This window comes from Chanos chanos, chromosome 3, assembly GCF_902362185.1.
Source record: "Chanos chanos chromosome 3, fChaCha1.1, whole genome shotgun sequence".
In the NCBI taxonomy this organism is placed as follows: Eukaryota; Metazoa; Chordata; class Actinopteri; order Gonorynchiformes; family Chanidae; genus Chanos; species Chanos chanos.
This window is the reverse complement of record NC_044497.1, coordinates 42,293,503-42,314,274: the sequence shown is the minus strand read 5'-3', so window position 1 is coordinate 42,314,274 and position 20,772 is coordinate 42,293,503. Positions and strand designations below refer to the sequence as shown.

Here is a 20,772-nt window from a genome sequence, read left to right as displayed (position 1 = left end):
AGGTTTGGGATAATCCTACATACTCATAAAGGCTGATTGGTAAATGTAGTCTTGTTTATCCACAGCACTCTACTGTCAAAGAGGGGAATCCTGTTTAAGGTGCTGTTTGTCTTTCTCTTCTCAGATAAGCCCTCGTGTTGCTATTGGATCTCTCTTCTGCCACAAAGTGGGATCCAGGGACCCGGGCCATAAATGACAAGGTAATTGATGCTGGCCATTGCTCTCTCAGTCCTAAGCTGAAACCATTACTGCTGCTGATAGCTTTTCAGTAAATAGCGACAAATTGCTATCATCTCTGCTAGTTTGTGTTGCTTTGGTTAAATTGTTGCGTCACCATGATAGGCCCGATTATTGAATAGCAGAAGTTTTGGGAACAAAGGAACACCGAAATTGAATGGGATTTACCGTCGATTGTTGATTTTAGACAGTCTACTTCAGGTTTTTAAAGCTGTTTTCTTCCTTCATATGTCTGTGGCCTAGAATTGCTTTCACTTCACACTCTGTTGGGACGAACTGTTTCAAGCTGTTGAAGGACTACATTAGCTGTGCAGTCTGTACTGTGTACTGCAGTTAATTCATTGTTTGAGAGAGAGCCACAGGCTTCCAAGCAGTAGATAATGTGGCTCTATATCTCTGGTTCTGTTTCATTTCAGATCATTTTCAGTTTAGTCACTCAAAGCTCTTTGAAGAGCCTTTGTTTTCAGTGGAACTCCAAGATTGATTGCTTTCAGTCTGGATAAACCATTTTGCTGTCACTGTAATTATGATGTTCTTTGACTTTAGTTAAAACCAGTAAAAATAATACTCTTATTTTCAGTACTCAAAACGCCTGCCTGATACTTAAACTTAAAAAGAAAAGATTCATAATGTATCATGAGCACAGTCAAAAACGTATTGCTGTCCTTTCCTCTTACAGGAATTTGAGTTGGGTTTGTGTGCGCTGTAACCGAGTCAATGATTTCTGACAACCGGTGGTTCTTAGAAAGTGTCATGGGGATATTAACTGGCTTGGATTATTTATTGTAATCTTATTTGACAGGGCTCGTCTATAATAATGACCATGTATTGACCACACAGCTAGTCTCTGTAAAACCTGACCTCTGTAATACTCCGATTGTATTGGTCCCAGCATGAATATTTATTGATCTGCGTGGCTTGTTATTTATCAGTTGTGGGGCTGATTTAGGGTTAATTGGAATCCTATGGCGAAGCAGAAATGAAATACTTACCTTCATCTTGAGAACAAACTGAATGCCAGAGACAGGCGCGATATCCGTAAACGAACTCAGCCTCACAGTCAAATTACCCAGTGTTGTGGAAGTTCTCCACACTGCACACTTGTTTTAATTCCTGTCTTAGTGTGTTCCTATCTGCCAAAGGGTAAATCCAGCTGGGAGAAGCAGTCGAGGAAAACATTACTCTGTAAATGTCAAGACTCCAGCAGAGCCTTACCACACATTTACGAGCGTCGTGAGGAATTGAACGCTTCAGATTGTCTCTCTCCATTGGCTTCTTCATCTTCCTTTCTGCTCGGGCCACATGTCACTGTGCTCTGTCACACTCAGCAGATAGGAAGAGAAATACAAACTTGGGTAAAGAGATGCAGTGATGTCCTTAGATGTCTCTTGAGTACTGTGCGCATGAGTCATAATTCTGGAGTCTGATGGAGACCGGGAGAAATTACAGAGGAGAAATGCATTGAGCCATGAAGAAAGCTTCCATCAGAGTGAACATGCCTGGTACTAGCGGCTCACACGCTGCCTTATCACCTGAACTCTGCTGGCCTTCATAACCTCTCTCCTTGGACCTCCAAGACCAGAAATACATGAGTTGTCACTTTGTCGCTGTTTTAGTGTTTCTGAGGGGTAAAGGATAAAGAGGTATGGGGAAGGAGCTATAGCTGCCAGAGTTTGAGTCCTTGCATTTGTTATTTATTAAGGAAATGCTGCGTTACACTCCACACGCCAGTTCCTGGCATGAAAATCCCCTTTAACTAACTGCGTGTTAAACACTGGCTGATGTGCTGGCTACGAGTTGAGAGCGGGCTGTGTTGATGAGTGGGGAAGGATATTGGTCACACATTAATCAACTTCTGTCATTTACATTGGAGATTGTCCAGTTAATGAGGCAATGGAAGCAATGGTTTTCTTCTTCACTTTTGTAGAGACTACTTTGGCTGAAGAACTTACTGTACAGTGGACGGCGAGGCTTGATTTTAATGCGTCCTGAGTGTATTTGCGTACATCTCGCCACTGAAAACAGACTCTTCAGAGGTGTGTCTGCAGACTCGCAACTCAGGTTTGCTGTAACGTTCTCTCACGGAGACATGTTCTTTGGCATTTGCGACTCTGAGGGGCTACCAGGTTCAGAGCTCATTACATAAACGCTCTGCTCTTGTTTGCTGGGACTTTGGATCGGCTTTCCTTTGGAGCAGCAAAGTGCTTTGTCACCAGTTCTCTTTGCCAGCACTGGCAGTGACCAAACATGGCTGCTGTGGGAATTTCACACTGTGCTTACTGCTTCCTCACTCTTTTCATGTCAGGAGAAATAGTGTTAATGACAAAAAATATGCCTGGTATGGCTGAAAACAAGAGTCATGACCTGACTTCATTTGCCTACTCATTTTAATATCCCATAGGAATGTGGGCGTTCAAAGTGAGTTCATTGTTTTTTTTATTTATTTTTTTTTTTTTTACACCAGATATTTGGTGTTTTCCATGACCTGTGCTGGCAGTGAGTGCTGTTGGATTTGATTTGACACATGGGATTTGTAGCATGTGGAATTTCCCCAATCCAAACTCCCACTGTGAGTCTTCACTGTTGATTCAGACAGATGGTGCAGTTTTAAATGGGACATATGAATGCAGCAGGCTTGCCTGGGCAGGGGAGTCAGTCCATATTGGTCCAGTCCATATTGGCCTGAGTCTGACAATCTGATCCTCCACAGAAGCATACAGAGCAAGGGAACACCATATCTACGATCTGCTCTGCAGCTCTCACACACTTTTTGTGAGCCTGCAATGTTTCCCTTTTGTCATTTGCTTTATCTTTTCTTCAGAAGGGTTGGGCCTGGAAATCTACCTGCAGAAAGCGCATATCTTTTTGTAAAAAAAACAAAACAAAAAAACAACCCAGCTTCCTTCCTTTGGCAAGTAAAGCACTCTGATAGTCTATGTGGCTGCGGAACTGAATCGATGTCTACATTGTAAACATGGGAAACCATTATTTGCTAACAAGAAAAACTGAAATAGTGAGCTAAATCTCTCTTTCTTTTAAGGTTTTTTTGGGGGGTGGGAATCCTACGCTGTGGTTAGGAATTCTGCTGAGAGGAGGAGATGGGGCTTTTATCACTCTAGATGAAGAGGGAGCTCATGATGTCAAACTCCCATACCTCATTCTTCACTGTGTGGGCGGCTGAGGCTTGATTCTCTTAAAGTGACAGGACACACACATACTCGTACTCACACACACACACACACACCCTCTCTGTCTGGCACATAGAAACAACCAACACTGAGAGCGAGATAGTCAACATTTTCCGGTATTTCAGCTCTTTTATAATATGGTGATTGAATCCAGCAGATGTAAACACACTGTTTTAATTACGTGGGCTTGATTGAAAGGTCTTAAAGTTTTATGGGTTGTAATAACTGTCAGTTCCTCAAATTAAGAAATATGTAAGAAACTGAATATATTACGCACATGAGCTTGTTTGAGAAATCCCAATTAAGACTTTATATGAAAAGACTTGTTTGGCCTTTTAGGTCATTCCCTCGTAAGACTAACAGTGCGTCAGTCAGTCAGACGTGTAACACAATTGGACGTGATAATGAATTTTCCAATTTATGGTCGAGCGTTTTCACAGAATAAGGGCTGTAGTTGAAGTACTGGCGTTCTCTGGAGAGAAAATGGCTGTCGGAGCGTAAAATGCACCTGGTTCTCAGAGCTCTATAGTTAAAGTTCAGGCTTGTGTCTCCTCTGTTTTCCATTGCCAGTTAGTGCTGTTTAATATTAACCAGACAGCTCTCCTGATTTACGGATGTTGCTGGGCTCAGGACACTATCCTATGACACGATCCCACTACCACCACCTCCAGCAGCTCTCCTCCTATCAGCCGCAGCCAATGGGCAACTGTGCAAGAACAAATAGCCCCACCCCACCAAGGTTCAGAGAGGCCCGGAATTTAAGAGTGATGTTGTTTTCAGCTCCTTGGAACAGCCTTGATAATATAAATAACGCGCATGCCAACAGACCGTGTTGTAACGCATGCGTTTGTGTGAACTGCTCCCAGGGCCCTCTGTCACCATTCTGCCGAGTCCAAGTGCAGAATGCAAAGTAACACAGCGCTGCCGTCTTCAGTAATTACACTTAATCATGAGTCTGATTTAGAGTCAACGCACCTTCATTCCCAGAGTAAATTATTCACTGAGGCTCAGGGCTTTGCATTTCATGATATGTGTTAAGGATTAATGGATTTAGTAAGAGACAGAACATCATGTCCATAATGGAACTCAATTAACAATGTCTATAGACAGAATGTAATTATAAAGCTGTTTCATTTTGCTCTACTGTTTATCCTTGCGGAGTTTGTTGTTGTTGTTATTGAAGCAGGTTTATAGGCAAGAGTCGTTACCTTAGTGTTACTGCTTTATGACACCTTCTAGTCCCATAACCTTTGTGCTCTGGACGGAGATTTGTTTTTTTTTTTTTCCTCCTGTACCATTTCACAAGCACTTTGATTTGGGTGTGTTAGGGTGTCAACATAAATATGAATCAGCAGCACAGTTCTACATGAATGTTATACCCCACTGATGTAGGATAGGGAGATGTTGCTTTTCTTTAACGTGTCAGTTCATCTGAAGTTACTTCCCACTAGGTGTGACTTAAATGGGTATCTTTACTTTCTATATCTCTGACTGCACAGCATTACTCTTTTTTTTTTTTCTTTTCTTTTTTTTACCATTGAGTACAAACTAGGACCCCTCTACCTCTATCAGCTGGCGTGAATAGATTTCTCAGGGCTTGGAATAATGCTGCAGTTTTCCACTTCCATGAACAATGAACTTGAAGTGAACCTGTGAGAGGAACAGTTAAGAGTGTGTGTGCAGAGTCTGTGCTGACTATGTCCGTGAGAGCTGGGTCTCAGCTGACTGTAAGGGTGTGTTCTTTTACCCTTAAATATAGAGTGGGGAGGAAGCCTGTGGCCAGCCAAACACTCCCAGAGCTGTCTGCGGGATGGCTCAGACAGTCCAGGGACAGTCTTTTGCTCTCGCCATGTGGCGTACGCTCCTGTCTGCTTCCATATGTAGGCCTATACATTTCTGTGAGGCATCAGTGAAAGGCTTGGTTAGTTTCTGCCCTCAAATTTTCTTTAATGGGCAGCTCCACAAAGATCCACAATAAAAACATGCCCCTTAGTTATAAATTTAAAAGGCAACAAAAGTTAGCTATCCATTTCAGAAACAACCAACTCAGAGCAAAGAATGATAAAAAAAAACAACAACCAACCAACCAACCAAACAAACAAAAAAACAGTTGAGTAGATCATGAGGACAGAGAGAGCTGTTTATGAATATTGTCCCTTTCAATTTGACACTGCTGGGGATTCCAGTCTGAACAAAGCAGTGTTGTGATAGACTAGGCTGAATGACAGACAGTAGGTCTTACACCCTCATATGTACTTCCCTGAGATGTATTCATTGAAAATAGAAGACACTGCCCCTAACAAAACCCCCTGTGTAGTGAAGCGATTCAGCTGACTCAATGCTGAGATGCAGGCCTGGCTGAATATAGTGAAAATGCTTGTTTTGTTTTTGAGTAGATGTTCCCAAGAGAAATCGACAGTCTCTTTTGCTTTTCTCCACTTTTTTTTTTGACCTCCTCTAGTGCTCTCACAACTACTGTGATCAAGTCAAGGCACTGACTAGAAGCCCAGGAGGTGAAGTGTCAGTCTGGGTATCTGACCGCTAAGACGACATAGGAATTTTTAATTTTTGTTTCTGTAATAAGAAATAATTTTTACCTCTCTCTTATCTACTTTGGCTAAGCTCCAGTGTTGCAGCCTCTACCGTAGTGTTTGTGACTTTGATTTTAACACTACAATTGAAGTATTTGGGGCTCCAGAGGGTTATATGTTGAGCAGAAGTTAAGTATGTGCATCTTTGCAAAGCCACACACACCTCAACCTTATACTGAGTTTGTTTGAGCTTTCACACAGAAGCTCTTCAGTTTGTCAAAACCTCATGCTTCCCCTGTGCGCCAGCCTCTCGCCACGCCGCTCCATTCTGAATGAGATCACAAAGCTTCAAGTCCTGATGAGCACAACACACAAACAGCAGAAATCAAATCTGAGGTGAATGCTCAACCCATTTGTCCCAAGGCAAATGGGGAAGATTATTTTGACTCTATCTTGTCACAGTTTAAGCATCAACGCCTTAAGTGGTAAATTGCCCTTGTATTTCTGAGCCCCACAGAGATGTGGCTGTAATTGGCTGCTTCACTTAAGTCACTGCACATGATTACAGTGTTGTGCTTCTCGAGCCAGGCCTGTGTGCAGTGACAATTATAGGGCTTCTCACCACAACATTGGTCCTTCACGCTGTGCCTGGTCTACCCCGTACACACACACACACACACACACACACACACACACTCCTTACACGACTGCTGGAATTTGTGGCCCTGCTGTCTGTCACGTAAAAGGGACGAGGGTAACACGTAAATGTGTTAAAGGGGGTTTGACAAGTGTTGGTATCTCTTTAGAAGACAAAAAACCCTCGGGCGAGGTATCCAGTCTGTCACGTTAACATGAGACGTGCTTTCGTAGGCCTTATGAGAGCAGCGTTATGAGAGCAGCGTTTATTCCAGACGAGGATTTCATTTAGGAGGAAAAGATGATTTAGCCTTTGTACTTGTTTATGCCGATCTTAAAACAGGTCATTTCCTCATCTGTTTGTGCTTTGACCTGTGGCTTTAGATGTGGCTCTGTACAAATAAATAAGATATGAAGTATATCTGAAGCAGACTTGCTCTGTTCACTCTGGCCTCAGAAGGTGAGGGCAGCTTTGTCAGGCTTGACCACACTCTGTCTAATCCCACACATTACAGCTGCACGAGCCTAAACAGACGTGTGATCTACAAGATCACGCAGACCAAGCCCTGAGCCCTGAGTGCTCGTGAAACAGAGATCTCTTGAACGTGATGGGAGAGCTCATTAGAAATTTGGATTGCATGCATCTGACGATGGCCACGAGATGGAAATGAAGCTTGATGGCTGTATTAATGAGCTGGTTTGAAAAGAAATAGAAATTAATGAGGACTAACGTCAACTCATTATCTCTTTCTCTGATGTTCTCTCTCTCTCTCTCTCTCTCTCTCTCTCGCTCTCTCTCTTGCTCTCTTTCTTTATCTCTTGCTCTCTTTCTCTATCTCTTGCTCTCACTGTTTGGTTCTATTTCCTATTAAATATGTGGCAAAACTTCTCTCTTAAAGCCGAGAGGTTTCGTCATCAATTTCTACTCAAGCTGCATCTGCTTTCATCAATACCTTCAGTTTTGATGGTTTTGGGTAGAGGGTTCTATAGGAGTGTAAGGAGAACAAGTCCTTAATACGGGGCACTGCTTTTCGCATGTGTTTAATGAAGTTTTGATGTGAAGAATCCCAAAAATGTCTTTTCATTTTGCTGCAAATACATTCCTTTATTCTCAAAAATCAGCTATGTGCTATTTATAGACATTCATTTCATGCATCATATTGAAGGCCGGATGTTCATAAAAGTTCTTTTGAAGTGCGGTGCTTTGCTTGCAGGATGTTGAGAGAAGAGTATATATTTTGGGGTTTGCAGGTTGACAGCAGTCGTTTGTGTGTGTTTGTGTGTTAAAATGAAGACATTAGGCTGACCTGAATGTGTCTAACCTTGTTACTGAGACAGAGAAACTGAATCTCTTGTTCTCTCACACGCTCTGATTCTGCAGAAGAAACGCCATGACAAAAAAAAAAAAAGTGTTCTCGTACAAAGTCATCTACATCCACATTTAACTGCTGATGTGGACACAACCTAGCCTGGCACGACACACACACATGCAAACACACACCAGACGAGCTGCAAATGTCACTGAAGAGTTAGCTCTTAATTGAAATTTTAATTTATTTATTATAATTCACTGTTTTACTGAGGAGGAAATTCATACATAATGTTCTTTTTGTTTTTTGTTTTTTTTTGGCATGTGCTGACCTTTTTCCTGATGTGTCTGATCGTGATTACATGTCTGAAAATTACACAACGTCATGTCTGAGTAGCAGATTTGTACTGCTTGCATCTGACTCGGAATCTGAGACTCAAACTTGGACATGGAATGAAAAGGTATCTCAGTTTTGAACTTTTGTGACATTGTGAGATTTGTGACCGATAGAACGTGGTGTAGTCGGACTCCAGGAAATGCTGAAGTAGCATTAAATGAGGAAGAACTAATACATGTATGTTTTTCTTTAGCATTTTCGTATTCTTTTTGCCCAGTTGCCTCGTTCTCTCACAGTGTCAATGCCCTTTCCTTAAATAACCGACGGGCTGCCCTCATGGCACTTTTATTTCATACAATGAAAAGTGTTGTTGTTTTACATGGATTTTATATTATACACATCTATTTGAATCTTGTTCTATCTCTGTCAAAATTTCTGAACTTGTACGATTGCCGAATTTGACTGCCGGTGACTCAGACTTGAGCGCCGATTGTTTTTAACTTGATGTAGATTTGAAGTGTGGATGGATGAACCACAGCATGAGTGAGTAGTGTAGCTGCATAGAGCACTGTGAACAGTCGGGAACAGTTATGCATAACCCCACCATGGAGTCAGTTCAGTCCTCTCAGTAGTAAAAATCACATGAAGCTTCAAGCACTCGTCTGTCACTCACTGTGTATAAAGGTGTAGCTTTGAGTTGTGTAGCCTGGGCGGCCCCTGAATGATACTCAGTATCAGGGGCATGTGGTCCTGCTCGAGCTGAAGCTAGGGTGGTGGGTCAAGCAGTCACGGCTGTACGGATCAATGAGAGTTCGATGCTTTAATTTCCTCAGCGTGTTTGTGTGGTAGTGTGGAACCACCGCAGGCCTCCTCACCCCACAGCAGCAACAGCAGGCAAGAGGTCAGCACGCCACCCACCATCACTCACTTTCACCTTCAACTCTCTTCAAGACTGAGATAACGGACAGGTCTCTCTCTCTCTCTCTCTCTCTCTCTCTCTCTTTCTCTTTCTTTCTCTCTCTCTCTTTCTCTTTCTTTCTCTCTCTCTCTCACACACTCACTCAAACACACACATGCACACACACTCACACGGCCACATATGCACGCACACATGCACGCACTCACACACATACATGCACGCACACACTCACACAGACACATATGCATGCACGCACACACACACACACACACACACACACACACACACACACACAGATTTCTCATACTTACCTTCTAGCTTATCAAAGAAGGATTCTGACGTACGTGCATGCATACACACACTCACACACTCAGCAGTTTCTCTCTAACTTTCTGCCTTATCCATGAAGAACTGATCAAAGCTACACCACGCTGTCATACGTTTCCCTCTCACTCTCACCTTATGGCTCATCCCTGGGGAGCAGATCAAAGCCACTCCCACACTCACTCTGTCCTACCCATCCCAAGGATGGAAAATTCACATCCTCGGGCCTTCGCAGCCAGGAATATTTGCGAGGGAATATCGAGCCGTGCATCGGCCATTACGCGCGTTCAGATCTTTACCAGTAAAAGCGGGACCTCAGGCCAAATCCTCTCCTCTGTGAGAGAGCCCCACACACTGACTTTGCTTTAGCTTTCCCACAGCTCCCTGGCCCCAGCCATGCTGCTCGCATACTTTACTCTGTGTGACTCTAGGAAACACAATATTTTTCCACTCTTAATGCATAAAGCTCCAGAGGCTACAAAGCAATCTCAGTGATATCACTAACAGATCCCCAGGATGCCGTACTGAATGGAGCCAAGCAGTGTTCTTTTTTTTTTCGGTGTATTTTTATGCTTAATCTAATATTTAATTGAACACTTATGCTAGCAGATTCTAGGCTTTTAAACCAGTTGCTATTTAGGGCTGGCACACTGCGTGTGTGCCAAGTCTTGCTTCTGAGTAATGCAGGAGTGAGCTTTGGACGGCATATCTAAATAAGGCAGCTCACTCATAATTGATAAGGGCGCACATCACTCTCAGAGCAAAGGGTCAAATATCTGGAACCTAATGCAAGCGCAGACCTGTTCCTTTATGAACTACCCATAGTTAGTCTGAAATTCAACAGAGGTCGCAAGAGTCAGACACCCCCCCCCCACCCTCCCCAACAGAGCAGCACCGTGCTGCGCTGCTCTGTCCTGTCCACTGTGTTTCCTCTGCAGTGGATTCACTCAGTGATCCATCTGTGTAGTTGGTGTGAATCTGGCACCTGACACTGGGCTTGACCTTCAGGACAACAGTGGAAGAGCTCCAGAGTACACGCATCTCGTCTTTCTCAGGCTGCTCCGGACATAGTGTACTGGTCAGTTCACAGTGTAACAAACACCTCCAGGCTCAAGTCAAGTCCAGAACCAGCAGACATTTGACATTTAGTGACTCTTTTTGTCTTTAATCACCTTAAAAAAGCTAGTTGATCTGCAGCTTTGGTAACAGCTAAACATAGACTGACCCGTGATGAATGACCCGTGCTTACTTCTGTTTTTCCGGTGTGAGGTGCGACCCGTTCCCCTTTTCCCTTAGGCTTCAGTGACCTTTTCACTCACTACATAGGTTACAAATGCCAGAAATCAATAGAAATCAGTAGTTTGCTTGTGTTGTGAACCCATAACATTACAGAGCTATCAAATAAAAGTGTGAGTAGTGAAATGTTTTTTATTTGCATATCTTTTGAGTATTAAACCATGCCTATTTCCTCACTCTCGACATAACTGTGATGACTCCTTCTTATAAAAGGTGTTTTTCTGCAACCTTGTTCCATGATGTCAGACTGTGTTATGGCATATACAAATCTGCCCTTTTGGTCTCTGGTAGAAGGAGGGAACTTCGTGGGGGAGGGCAGGGGGGGTTGGGTCAGGTTCACTTACAGCACAGGTATGCTCAGCTCTCACTGTGGCATTGGAAGCACAATTGCGTGAGAGTGTGGGACAGTCAGTCATTGTGAAAGACTGAATAGGCACTAGGTGTGAGACAGTCCGTTCAGTGTCAGGTGGAAAAAAAAAAAAAAAATGCGGGTGATCTTACACGGTTGTGGTGTATTTGTGGTTCCAATGCCTGGAGAGCAGTAAGATGCAGTGAACACACTGTGTATGCCACAGATCACATTACCCACCCTCACTTCAGAAAGGATTCACCCAAACAATGCCGGTTTTGTTCATCCAGGTCCCTTAAGACCACTGTGCTTTCAGGAGAACAGTGAGAACCAAAATCAGTGGGGGAAGAACTGGCGGAGCAGGTTCTTCCTGTACACAGTGCCCTCAATACCGATACCAACAACAGTGCAAAGTACACGTCTTGACGAAGTCAACTTCATTTTCATACAAGGAATCACATCTGTTGGTAAAAAATTCCATGCATCCCTACTGGAACGCAGTACACTTCAAGCTGGAAACCTGTAGTTTCTGTTTGACCGGGATGCTTGCGGTGTGGGGGTAAATGCTTGTCTGCCAGTCGGCCTCTATAACTTGATCTGTCGCTGAATTATTGAGGGAGTCTTGATCCCAGCTGTGTCAGCAGGGGGTGATTGAAATGCTATCAGTGAGAAGCAGAGAGGTAATAAACACCCTTTCTGCCTGCTCTATTCGAGCGCTGTTTATACAACAGCCCACCTTACCTGACACACAGTCGGACACAGGCTTGACCTGTGTGCACGCCACAGCCCGGCCACGTGTATCTCAGGCAATACAAGATTAAAATGAATCGGAGTGGGTATGAAATCCTTGCAGAAAAAGCCAGTTCATAATGAGAGAATGACTGGTCGCTTTTCTTCTCTCAAATACCTACAGGTTTTACTTTTCCCCTGTGAAAGTTGAGATTTTGCCATTCAGTAAATGTTTTGAGATTTTATAGATAGATCTCCCTCAGTAAAAAGGGAGTTTTTAAGTGCATTTTGATCACTAAGCCTTCCAACGTGGCACTTGGGTTGTCTTTCAGAGGAGATGGTGTCTCGTTACAGTGGAACATTTCTGTAATGTGTAGGTTAGCAATACATTATGTGGGTTATTTTTTTTTCTCGCTGTCTGTTGTGTGACGTTCAGGGGCCCCCTCGTCCAGTCCTGGAGGGCTGACACATCTGTTTTAATCAGATAGCTGTGATCTTATTATACTTATATATATGTATATCTCCCTCTTTTCGTTTGCACATGTGCCTGCGCGTTGTGTTAATGATGATAAAATTGAATTGAATTGAATTGAATCCTTCATTGTAGCTCCATATTTCGTCATTATAACAAATAGCCAGTCCATTTAAATTGTGTTTCAGTAGCTTAATACTCCTTTGGTCCTGCAATAGTAAACTGGAAAAAAGGGGGGGGGGGGGTGAAATATGAATGGCTAGACAAAATAGTTCTGTTTCTTCAGAAGCCAGAGCTGCATCTCTCATGTTAGTCAGATGTTATTTTCAGACTTCATTTTCTCTGGGTAATGCTTGATGTTTTCTATTTTCGATTCTCTATGTTCTCTTTTCCCTACAAGCTTGGCCTAATTCTCTGGTGTGCCATTTCAGCATCAACCCCAGCATTCCTGCAGCAGTTCCTGCTCTGCGTCTGGATCAAAGCTCCTGGAACAAGTCTTATACTAATCCCATTCTGCCCTATTACCCAGACCAGCATCTCCTATAAATAACTGCAGCACTGTCTGTATTTCAGTTCCATATCTCACAGACCACAGCCCTGTCAGTCTGCCAGTGTTGCTTCTAATCTGCCATTCGCTCAAAGTGCAGATCCATTGAAAAAGCAGTAAGTGTCTCCTCTCACAGCAAGGAACTGAGAAAAATCTAACGTTAATGCACACGAAAGGATGAGTTTTACGCACGGAGGTGTTCTCACAACACTCATGAGCAATGTCAGGAAACGCAGGCTAGTCTGCGACACTTTTATTGAGAGGAGACTGCAGACAACTTGAGAGACAGCAGAGAACTTCCTGTTCTACGCCGTGTTCGGAGCTCACGAAACCACAGTGTGGGGGTTGGGCACAGGGACCAGAGCAGTAGTTAAAGAGTGAGAATTGTCTAATTGGTCCCCAGCACTTGTCCATGTGGCCTCATGAAATGGGTCAGTGAATCCCAGTAGGCAGCCCCTGGCTCCAGAGAGACTCTGCCTTTCTCTATCTCCCTCCCTCCCTCTCTCCCTCTCCGTCTCTCCCACACATAGTCTTTGCCTTGATCTTCTCATCAGAGGAGTAGCATGAAAAAAGAACAGCTTGAGACCTGAACCCTTGAACTGCTTCGGTATACCTTACTTCTTCGATCAATTGTTGCTGAAATGACCATGAAACTGATGCATTCTGTAGTGGCGTGAACTTAAAGACACTTTTAGAGACAAAGTGAAAAATGCTTTTGCATTTCCTGCGCTTGCTTCCTCACGCGTTTACCACAGTCTGCAGGTTAGGCATGCCCCCGGGGTTTCACTCGAAATCTCCACACTGTTGCGTGGTTGGTTATTGCTGTCTGGCACATCTTGGGTCACTGGGTGCATAGACTATCAGCTAGAATATTTCTCCAAATAGTGAGCTTTTATCTCGGCATCACAGCCGGGTTTGCTCTTCAGCTAAGGCACTACTGGTTTGTCAGACTGTTACATGTCTCATGTCGAGAGAGAAAATACCGAAATAGAGGCACGAGTGACCTTTGATAGGAACCTAGTGTGGATATTGTGAACTGGCTGTAAAACGTCCACTCTGCCCCCAACCCATTGGCTTTGCCACAACCCATCTCTCTCACTAGTCCTGCAATGTTACTGATCTCTATGGTGATGACACTGACCCACCGGTCTGGAGGTGGTCTGATGTATTCTACAGCCTGCACAAAGAGCGACTCTCTGGCGGAAGAGACTTTCTCTTTCAGCGTGCAGCGCTCCAGCACTTTGTGCTCACTCTCTCCCTCTCTCTCTCTTTTCTCGCATGAGGGCTCTGAACGGAATGGGTCCCGCACAAGGGTGGTGTGTCAGATCGCACAGAAAGAGGAAAAGATATCTCTTACTAAAGGGAAGTTCCTATGACGCGTCCAAGATATTTGTCAAACACCATCCGTAGAAAGGACATTTTTGGTATTTGCGTGCGGTTTGCATTCAACAGTAAAAAGTAGGTGTAACAGATGATTAATGATTGGAAAGTTAATCTTCAGTACCTTTCATTTTAAGGTTTTTCTTTCAGAAAACGTGTGTGAGAGCTGAAGTTGAGCAGTTATTTTAAGGCAGTCATCCATGACATGAGTGGAATAAATCTAAACATCAGTGCACTTTAAGGTTCTTGAAGAAAACTAAATTGGAGAACCTGTTATATATAAGCTCATCCTCTAGAAAATCAGTATAAGAAAACTAAACTTGAACGACGAGATTATTGCCTCAGCATGTCATTTAAACCGAATAAGGTACACATGATGACTAGAAAGCGACAACTGACTGATCTGACCTTTTTCAGAACAGTACATGCCTGCCTCAGTATAAGAAATCAAGCTCCCACTCAGAGAGGCCTAGAGATTAAATCTACTTTGTTTTTGTGGACTCATATATTCCGATATGACTTATCATGTGTATGGACTGAGAAATGACACATTGTGTTTGGTTGTTATTTTAAATTGGTTACTCGGCTGACACTGTCATCAAAGCCGCTGTAACCATTCGCTCAGTTAAAGCGTACGCCCGCTGCATAATGAGCACGGTGCCTATATTTTCGTGGGGTGAGACATGAAAAGAAAAAGGGTGTAACGGCTTGAAATGATGAGTAACGTCACTGCTAATTATCAGAAGCGCAAACAATGTGTAATGCTTGCCGATAGTAAGAATTCCCGGTGTTTTGGCATCAGGTTAAAAAAAAAAAAAAAAATCATGTGCAGTCCTGTAAAGAAGTCTGTTGTTTAATACGTGCATGCACGTCCATGTGCAGGGACAGCGAGATGTGTGTCAGTTCCTTTAAGACCCGAGGAAGCCACAGTGAGAGTAATGTGAGTAATATGCATCACTTTACACCCTTAACACCAGCCTTCAGTGGGGGACTCACAGGACTTTTAAAATAGCTGATCCATTCATTAATGTGGGTGTGTGACAGTGGTGACACAAACAGAGATGCAGATAGCTTGAAAGCATTTACTTCAACCTTATACTCCACCTGTTTGGTTCTGTCACTTTAATTGATTCTCTGTAAAGAGATGAGAGAAACCACTGTGGTGTTTTTGATTTGTTTTGAGACCACACACGCTACTGTGTCTCCCAGCTGTTATACAACACCCCTCCCCACGCTTTTCCAACTGACTGACGCATGACTCAGACACCACCTGAGACCCTCCGTTCTCCATCCAACTCACCATAATTAACAGAGTGTCTCCCAGTGCTTAAGTTAGCATCTACAGTCCAGCGCTGGTGCGGCCAGGCCTGCAGCGGTAGATCAGTTCTCTGAAAGGGAAATCCACTCCCCTGCAATGTGAGTTGACAGGCTGTAGAAGCAGGCACACCCGTTTCCCTCCGCCGGCCTGTGTGTGTGTGTGTGTGTGTGTGGGTGGGTGTATGTCAGCAGAGCCTGCTGTTTACTATGGCTGATAAGAAGAGGCCTCCAGAGAGCTGTCTGTTCGGCCTCCCTGCCAGAGTCAGCTCCAGCCCGCAGGCTCACGCTGCAGCTCTGTGGGACGCACAGCCGCGTGGCCTCAGTGGCCCCGCCTGGAACTGAAACTATGGACGGGGTTTACCGAGAATCTGTCACGCTCTGACCTTTGCGAAAGACTGCACCGCCTAAAGTGAGACTCCGTTTACTGAGCGAGCAAATTTAGCATTGCATTGCATTTAAATTCATAGCCTTGTTTGGAGTCACCACAGGAAAAAAAAAAACTGTATTTAAAACTATTTGTCCAGGACTGTCTGCCCATTAGCCTCCATTGTTAACAATAGATAACCAACACATTTTTGCTGCTGTTAGTTGTCTGTCAGACGCTGTATCTCCAAACACATATCCACACACGCATTCACAAACATGCACAGAGAAGAGGTTTGTATCGGTCTCAGTATGAGGAGGAGGAGGACAGAGAAAGGTCAGATTCTCCACGCACTCTCTACAGAGCTCTCATTGACAGAGTCACATTCCACTCTGCACACTGCTGACTGCTGCTGTGTCCCCTCTGTCCTGAGCAGTTCTCCCTAGCCTGTAGTCATCCTCACATGGCCCAAGACTAACTGAGGCTATGTCTGGAAAAAAAAAGAACTCATTCACAGTTTGGTTTTTTTTTCCCACGCTTTTCTCATTGACTCACATTGCCCTCTACGAGAGTCGCGTCGCTTTAGATTGAGACACATTTTATTCACCCTCTTCTGCAGTTACATGGTTTTTCTTGTTTGGACATCATCAGCAAGTGGTAGATAGACTGCAGATGTGTCCTAGTTCATCAGACCACAGTGTGAAGTAACACAGCGGTTTGCCTGGTCCGGTTCCAAGAGTAGCCATCCCTATGTGGCGTCATGTTCATGAAGCAAAAGCCTCTTACGAAATTCTGGCTAAACTGCGTCATTTGTCTTTTCAGGCAGTGATAGTGGTGATTTTTTTCCGAACATCCTCACGCCATTGTCTGAATAAACAAACCCGGAGAAGGACATGTTGCCCACACAGTTTCTCCTTTCTTTCTGTGATGAGGTGTTGCAGTTGAGGACTGACTGTGGAGGCCTGGTCGTAGGCCGCTCCTCGGCCCCCCGTCCTCATAGCATTTGTATGCTGATTAGTTAGAGGCTCATGCATCATTGTGAATAGCATTAGCGGAAAACCCAATCGAGACGGTCATCTAAATGCAGATTGAAGTGTGTTTGGTCATCACTCACACCTTCAACAAAGTAATGGATCATGCCTCTAGCCATGTTTTTTCTGCTGCTGTCGGCTTAATCCAAATGAATGCCATGATTGTAACAATAAATTGATTGTAAAATAGACTGCAAACATATCCCTTTGATGTCACACAGGCCCAATTGAATGAATGTCGCTGCGATAGTTTCCAAAATAGACAAGGACACTGAAGGGCAGCATTGTCCTTGTTTCTGTACACACAGTGATGTGTAGTGCTTGTAATGTAAGAATATAAATAATAAAGAGTTACTCTTCTCTTACCTTGCCTCAGTATGATTATGATGTCAGAGAGAATGGCTATGTGTCTATATGCAGATGGGTGTATATGTGTGTGTATGTATATATATATATAATTTTTATATACACACACACACACATCTGTATGTGTGTATGTATTCACACAGTGTACTGCATAGCAATCTATTCCAAGGTCATGAATGACCAACTCCAGTCTTTACCGCAGTATTTGCAAAATTGCATAGTGTGTGCCTCCTGAAATATGGGTTTGTCAAGGTGAAAAGTCTGCATAGTCTGTTCTCACTTGTTTGCTTTCTGTCTGGTGGCCTGACATAAGAAGTCTTTTATGAAGGATGAAGCTTCATGGTGTGAAACTGTGATGCTCTAATGGATGGGGTTCTCACTGCTAAATTTCTCCCTGTGTCCACAAATGCAGATTGTGTTATCATTATCCTGTGTTCTCATGTTCCTGTGTGACTCTTAGTAGATCTCTGGAGCCCACATGGTCACTAACACACACACACCCACACTTTAATTTCTGTCTCTCTTTCTCTCCCTCTCTTGTCTCTCAGTGCCTGAGGATACAGGATGAGCACTAAACGGAGTCTGTTTGTGCGGCTGGTGCCATGTCGCTGTCTGCGAGGAGAGGAGGAGACAGTCACCTCTTTGGACTATTCGCACTGTAGCCTGGAACAGGTGCCCAAGGAGATCTTCAGCTTTGAGAAGACCTTGGAGGAGCTCTACCTGGATGCCAACCAGATTGAGGAACTGCCCAAAGTATGTCTACTTTCACAAGCTCACACAGTATCTTTTCCTCTCGTTTCATGAGAGTTTTGGTCAAAAAATGTAGCCTGTGTAATGTATGCAATCTAACCACATTTAGATATGACAAAGAATACAAATATCACATTTCGGTTATCCTTAGAGTGCAACAGAAAATGTCTGAAGCTGATTAAAGAAAAGCTAGTGGTTTAAGCAGCAATTATCTGGTATTGATCTGACTGTCAGAAAATCTTCACCATAATGTCGCATCCAAATTTCCTCTGTTACAGAGCCTTAATTCTCAGTAAAATCACAGCAGTGGATTTTTGGAAACTCCGGCTGGCCCTGTACATGATTTCAGTTGGTTTTAGCTCTCACTGTGGACTCCATTATCAGTGATAATGAGGAGTGTAATCCTGTTTCGTGTCATTGGCGTAGTTCAGTCTCAGAGTGACTGCTGTGTGCTAAACTGCTCTCAGCTGGCTCGTGCTGCTGTTCAGTTTGCTGAATCATAAGTCAAATTTTGTGATCTCTTACTGACTGCAAAAATATGTTTTGTTTTTTTTGTCTCCTCTGTCCTCGTCTCTCTTTCTCTGCCATAGCAACTGTTCAACTGTCAGTTGCTCCACCGACTGAGTCTGCCAGACAACGACCTCACAGTTTTGCCACCGGCCATTGCAAACCTCATCAATCTCAGGGAGCTTGACGTCAGCAAGAACAGTAAGCAGAATGGCCATTTTCTCTCACCCTCTTTTACAGGCCAAAGTCTCCTCTTACCCGGTTCATTATTCATTCCGGCCACATTTATGCAAACTAATCACTGTGCAAATTGTGCTGAACTTGTTTTTCTTGCCATTTTTCACCTTTCTCCCCTCCGTGTTATGTGATTCATCTGTGTAAGAGGAGATGTGTGAGTATTCGTTTGCAGTGGGAATTGGTAATGACAGGGGCCGTGAGCGCGTTCAGCTCAGGGCTTTATTCAGGTTCATTTTGAAGTGGTTTTAGACCGAACCCCGCCGCTGTTGCGTACTGTCCCCATCTCCTGTGTTGTCAATGAATGAAACATTTAAAGCCGGAGATTGCAGAAAGTACCTGGTTTTTCTGTCAGCTGAACGTGAATGTAACCTGACGTCGACGTGATTTCAGAGCAGTTAAATTTACCCTCAAGCGTATCACACTTAATGCAGTAGCTAAGCGAACAGGTTCTCGACCCAATGTTTTTCTGTTTACACACAACTGTGGATGAAACAGTTGACACGATGATGTGACTGATAAAAGGAAGATGGAAACAGACAAGACTGGACTTGTATTAAACATGCAACAGAATGTTTCCAGTTCGGAGCAGCGCCGTGTCACTGAAAATATCACACTCAGTTCACTTACTGGCGTTTGTACTTTTCTTTCTTCTCCTTTAATGGTTGAGTAGATGTATCAGCATTTTGATGGAAAAATGTCTCATAGACCCGGATGGGCAGTGATTCTTATGAAGACGATGATAAGAAGTATTGTACTTTGGGGGGAAAAAATGAGTCTGGAGATTTTAATGATACCCTGGTGACAAAAGCATCAGACATCATTCAGTGATGGATGCGAACAGTCGAACAGTATCAGTAATCATTTAATATTATTAATCATAAAATAATAATCAGGAATAATCAGAAATCATTTAACTGTGGTGGAAATGAAGAATTGTTTGATACTGAAAGATGTGCAGTAGCCTGCACTGCCCAACCATCACATTACATCTACTGCCTTTTTCTCTTGGTCTGAGCTAATACCCGTATCACTGTGCATTACACGTCTCTCTGGTGGGCGGCCGCAGCGCTCATATTGACCTCTGCCTTACACGAAAAGCCGAGTTATATTCACGGTGCCGAGATGAGCCCCTCTTTTCGCCCTGTGCCGTAATTGATAGACCTGAGATGTCTTGGCATTCTCCACGCTCTCAGCGCACTCTGCATTCATCCTTGATTGCATTCTGCTGCTGACGGACTCTGAGGAAGCCCACTTCTTGGAAAAGATGGGGGTGTTTGCGGGCCAAGGACGAGGTGGTTGTTATTCAGAGCACTGGAGCAGCTGGAGACAGAAGAGGATCCGTCTCCCCCTCAGACCACGCCGGCCCTGCTGTTCCAACCAATGTCCGTGTTTAACCTGGTGGATGGCTCCCTGTGCGTTTCTGTTCCCCCTGCTCATCAGGCTGTCATTTGTCCTCCGTTTACAACACACAAAGAGCGACTTGCTCTCTTCTTGTTGGTGGAGTTAGTTTGTGTAACACAGGAGCTGCGTCGTTCACACTGTTGCCTGAAGTGTGGTGAGCACAGCACAGAGGTGGTTTAAGACGAACTCTGACGCTAAAACATCTCCAGTCACCACACACACAGGTTCACTCTGAACGGATGTTGTTGAGATGAGAACTCAAAGAAGCTCTGTCAGCATTTAACCAGGTGTGAGCGTGTGCGTGTGTGTGTGTGCATGTATGCGTGTGTGTGTGCATGTATGCGTGTGTTTCACTCCCACCTGTGGTATTATGGGGAACACAGCTGAGTGAGGGTATAAAAAGAGCTGCTTATTAGAAGAGGGTTATTGTTTATTTGTGATCTTAGCACTGCGTGCTTGTGGTCTTTTTGTAGACAGAAGATTCAGGGTTATTATTTAGGGTTACTAAACCTAAATTCAGATGATCTGTTGCATTTTAGAGAATT

At 43.8% G+C, this 20,772-nt stretch overlaps 1 protein-coding gene across 3 annotated transcripts in view; it reads left to right on the top strand.

The window, feature by feature from the left end:
* Positions 1-20,772, top strand: part of erbin (erbb2 interacting protein) — a 57,204-nt gene that overhangs the window by 9,363 nt on the left and 27,069 nt on the right. For 2 of the 3 annotated variants that reach the window (XM_030770020.1, XM_030770018.1), the window contains exons 2-4: positions 125-200; positions 17,881-18,085; positions 18,673-18,790. In XM_030770020.1, the coding sequence (XP_030625880.1) occupies positions 17,897-18,085; positions 18,673-18,790 (307 nt within the window). In that variant the 5' untranslated portion in view covers positions 125-200; positions 17,881-17,896. Of the gene's footprint in view, positions 1-124; positions 201-8,340; positions 8,363-17,880; positions 18,086-18,672; positions 18,791-20,772 lie in introns of those variants that run through there. The other variant, XM_030770019.1, reaches the window with a different exon arrangement.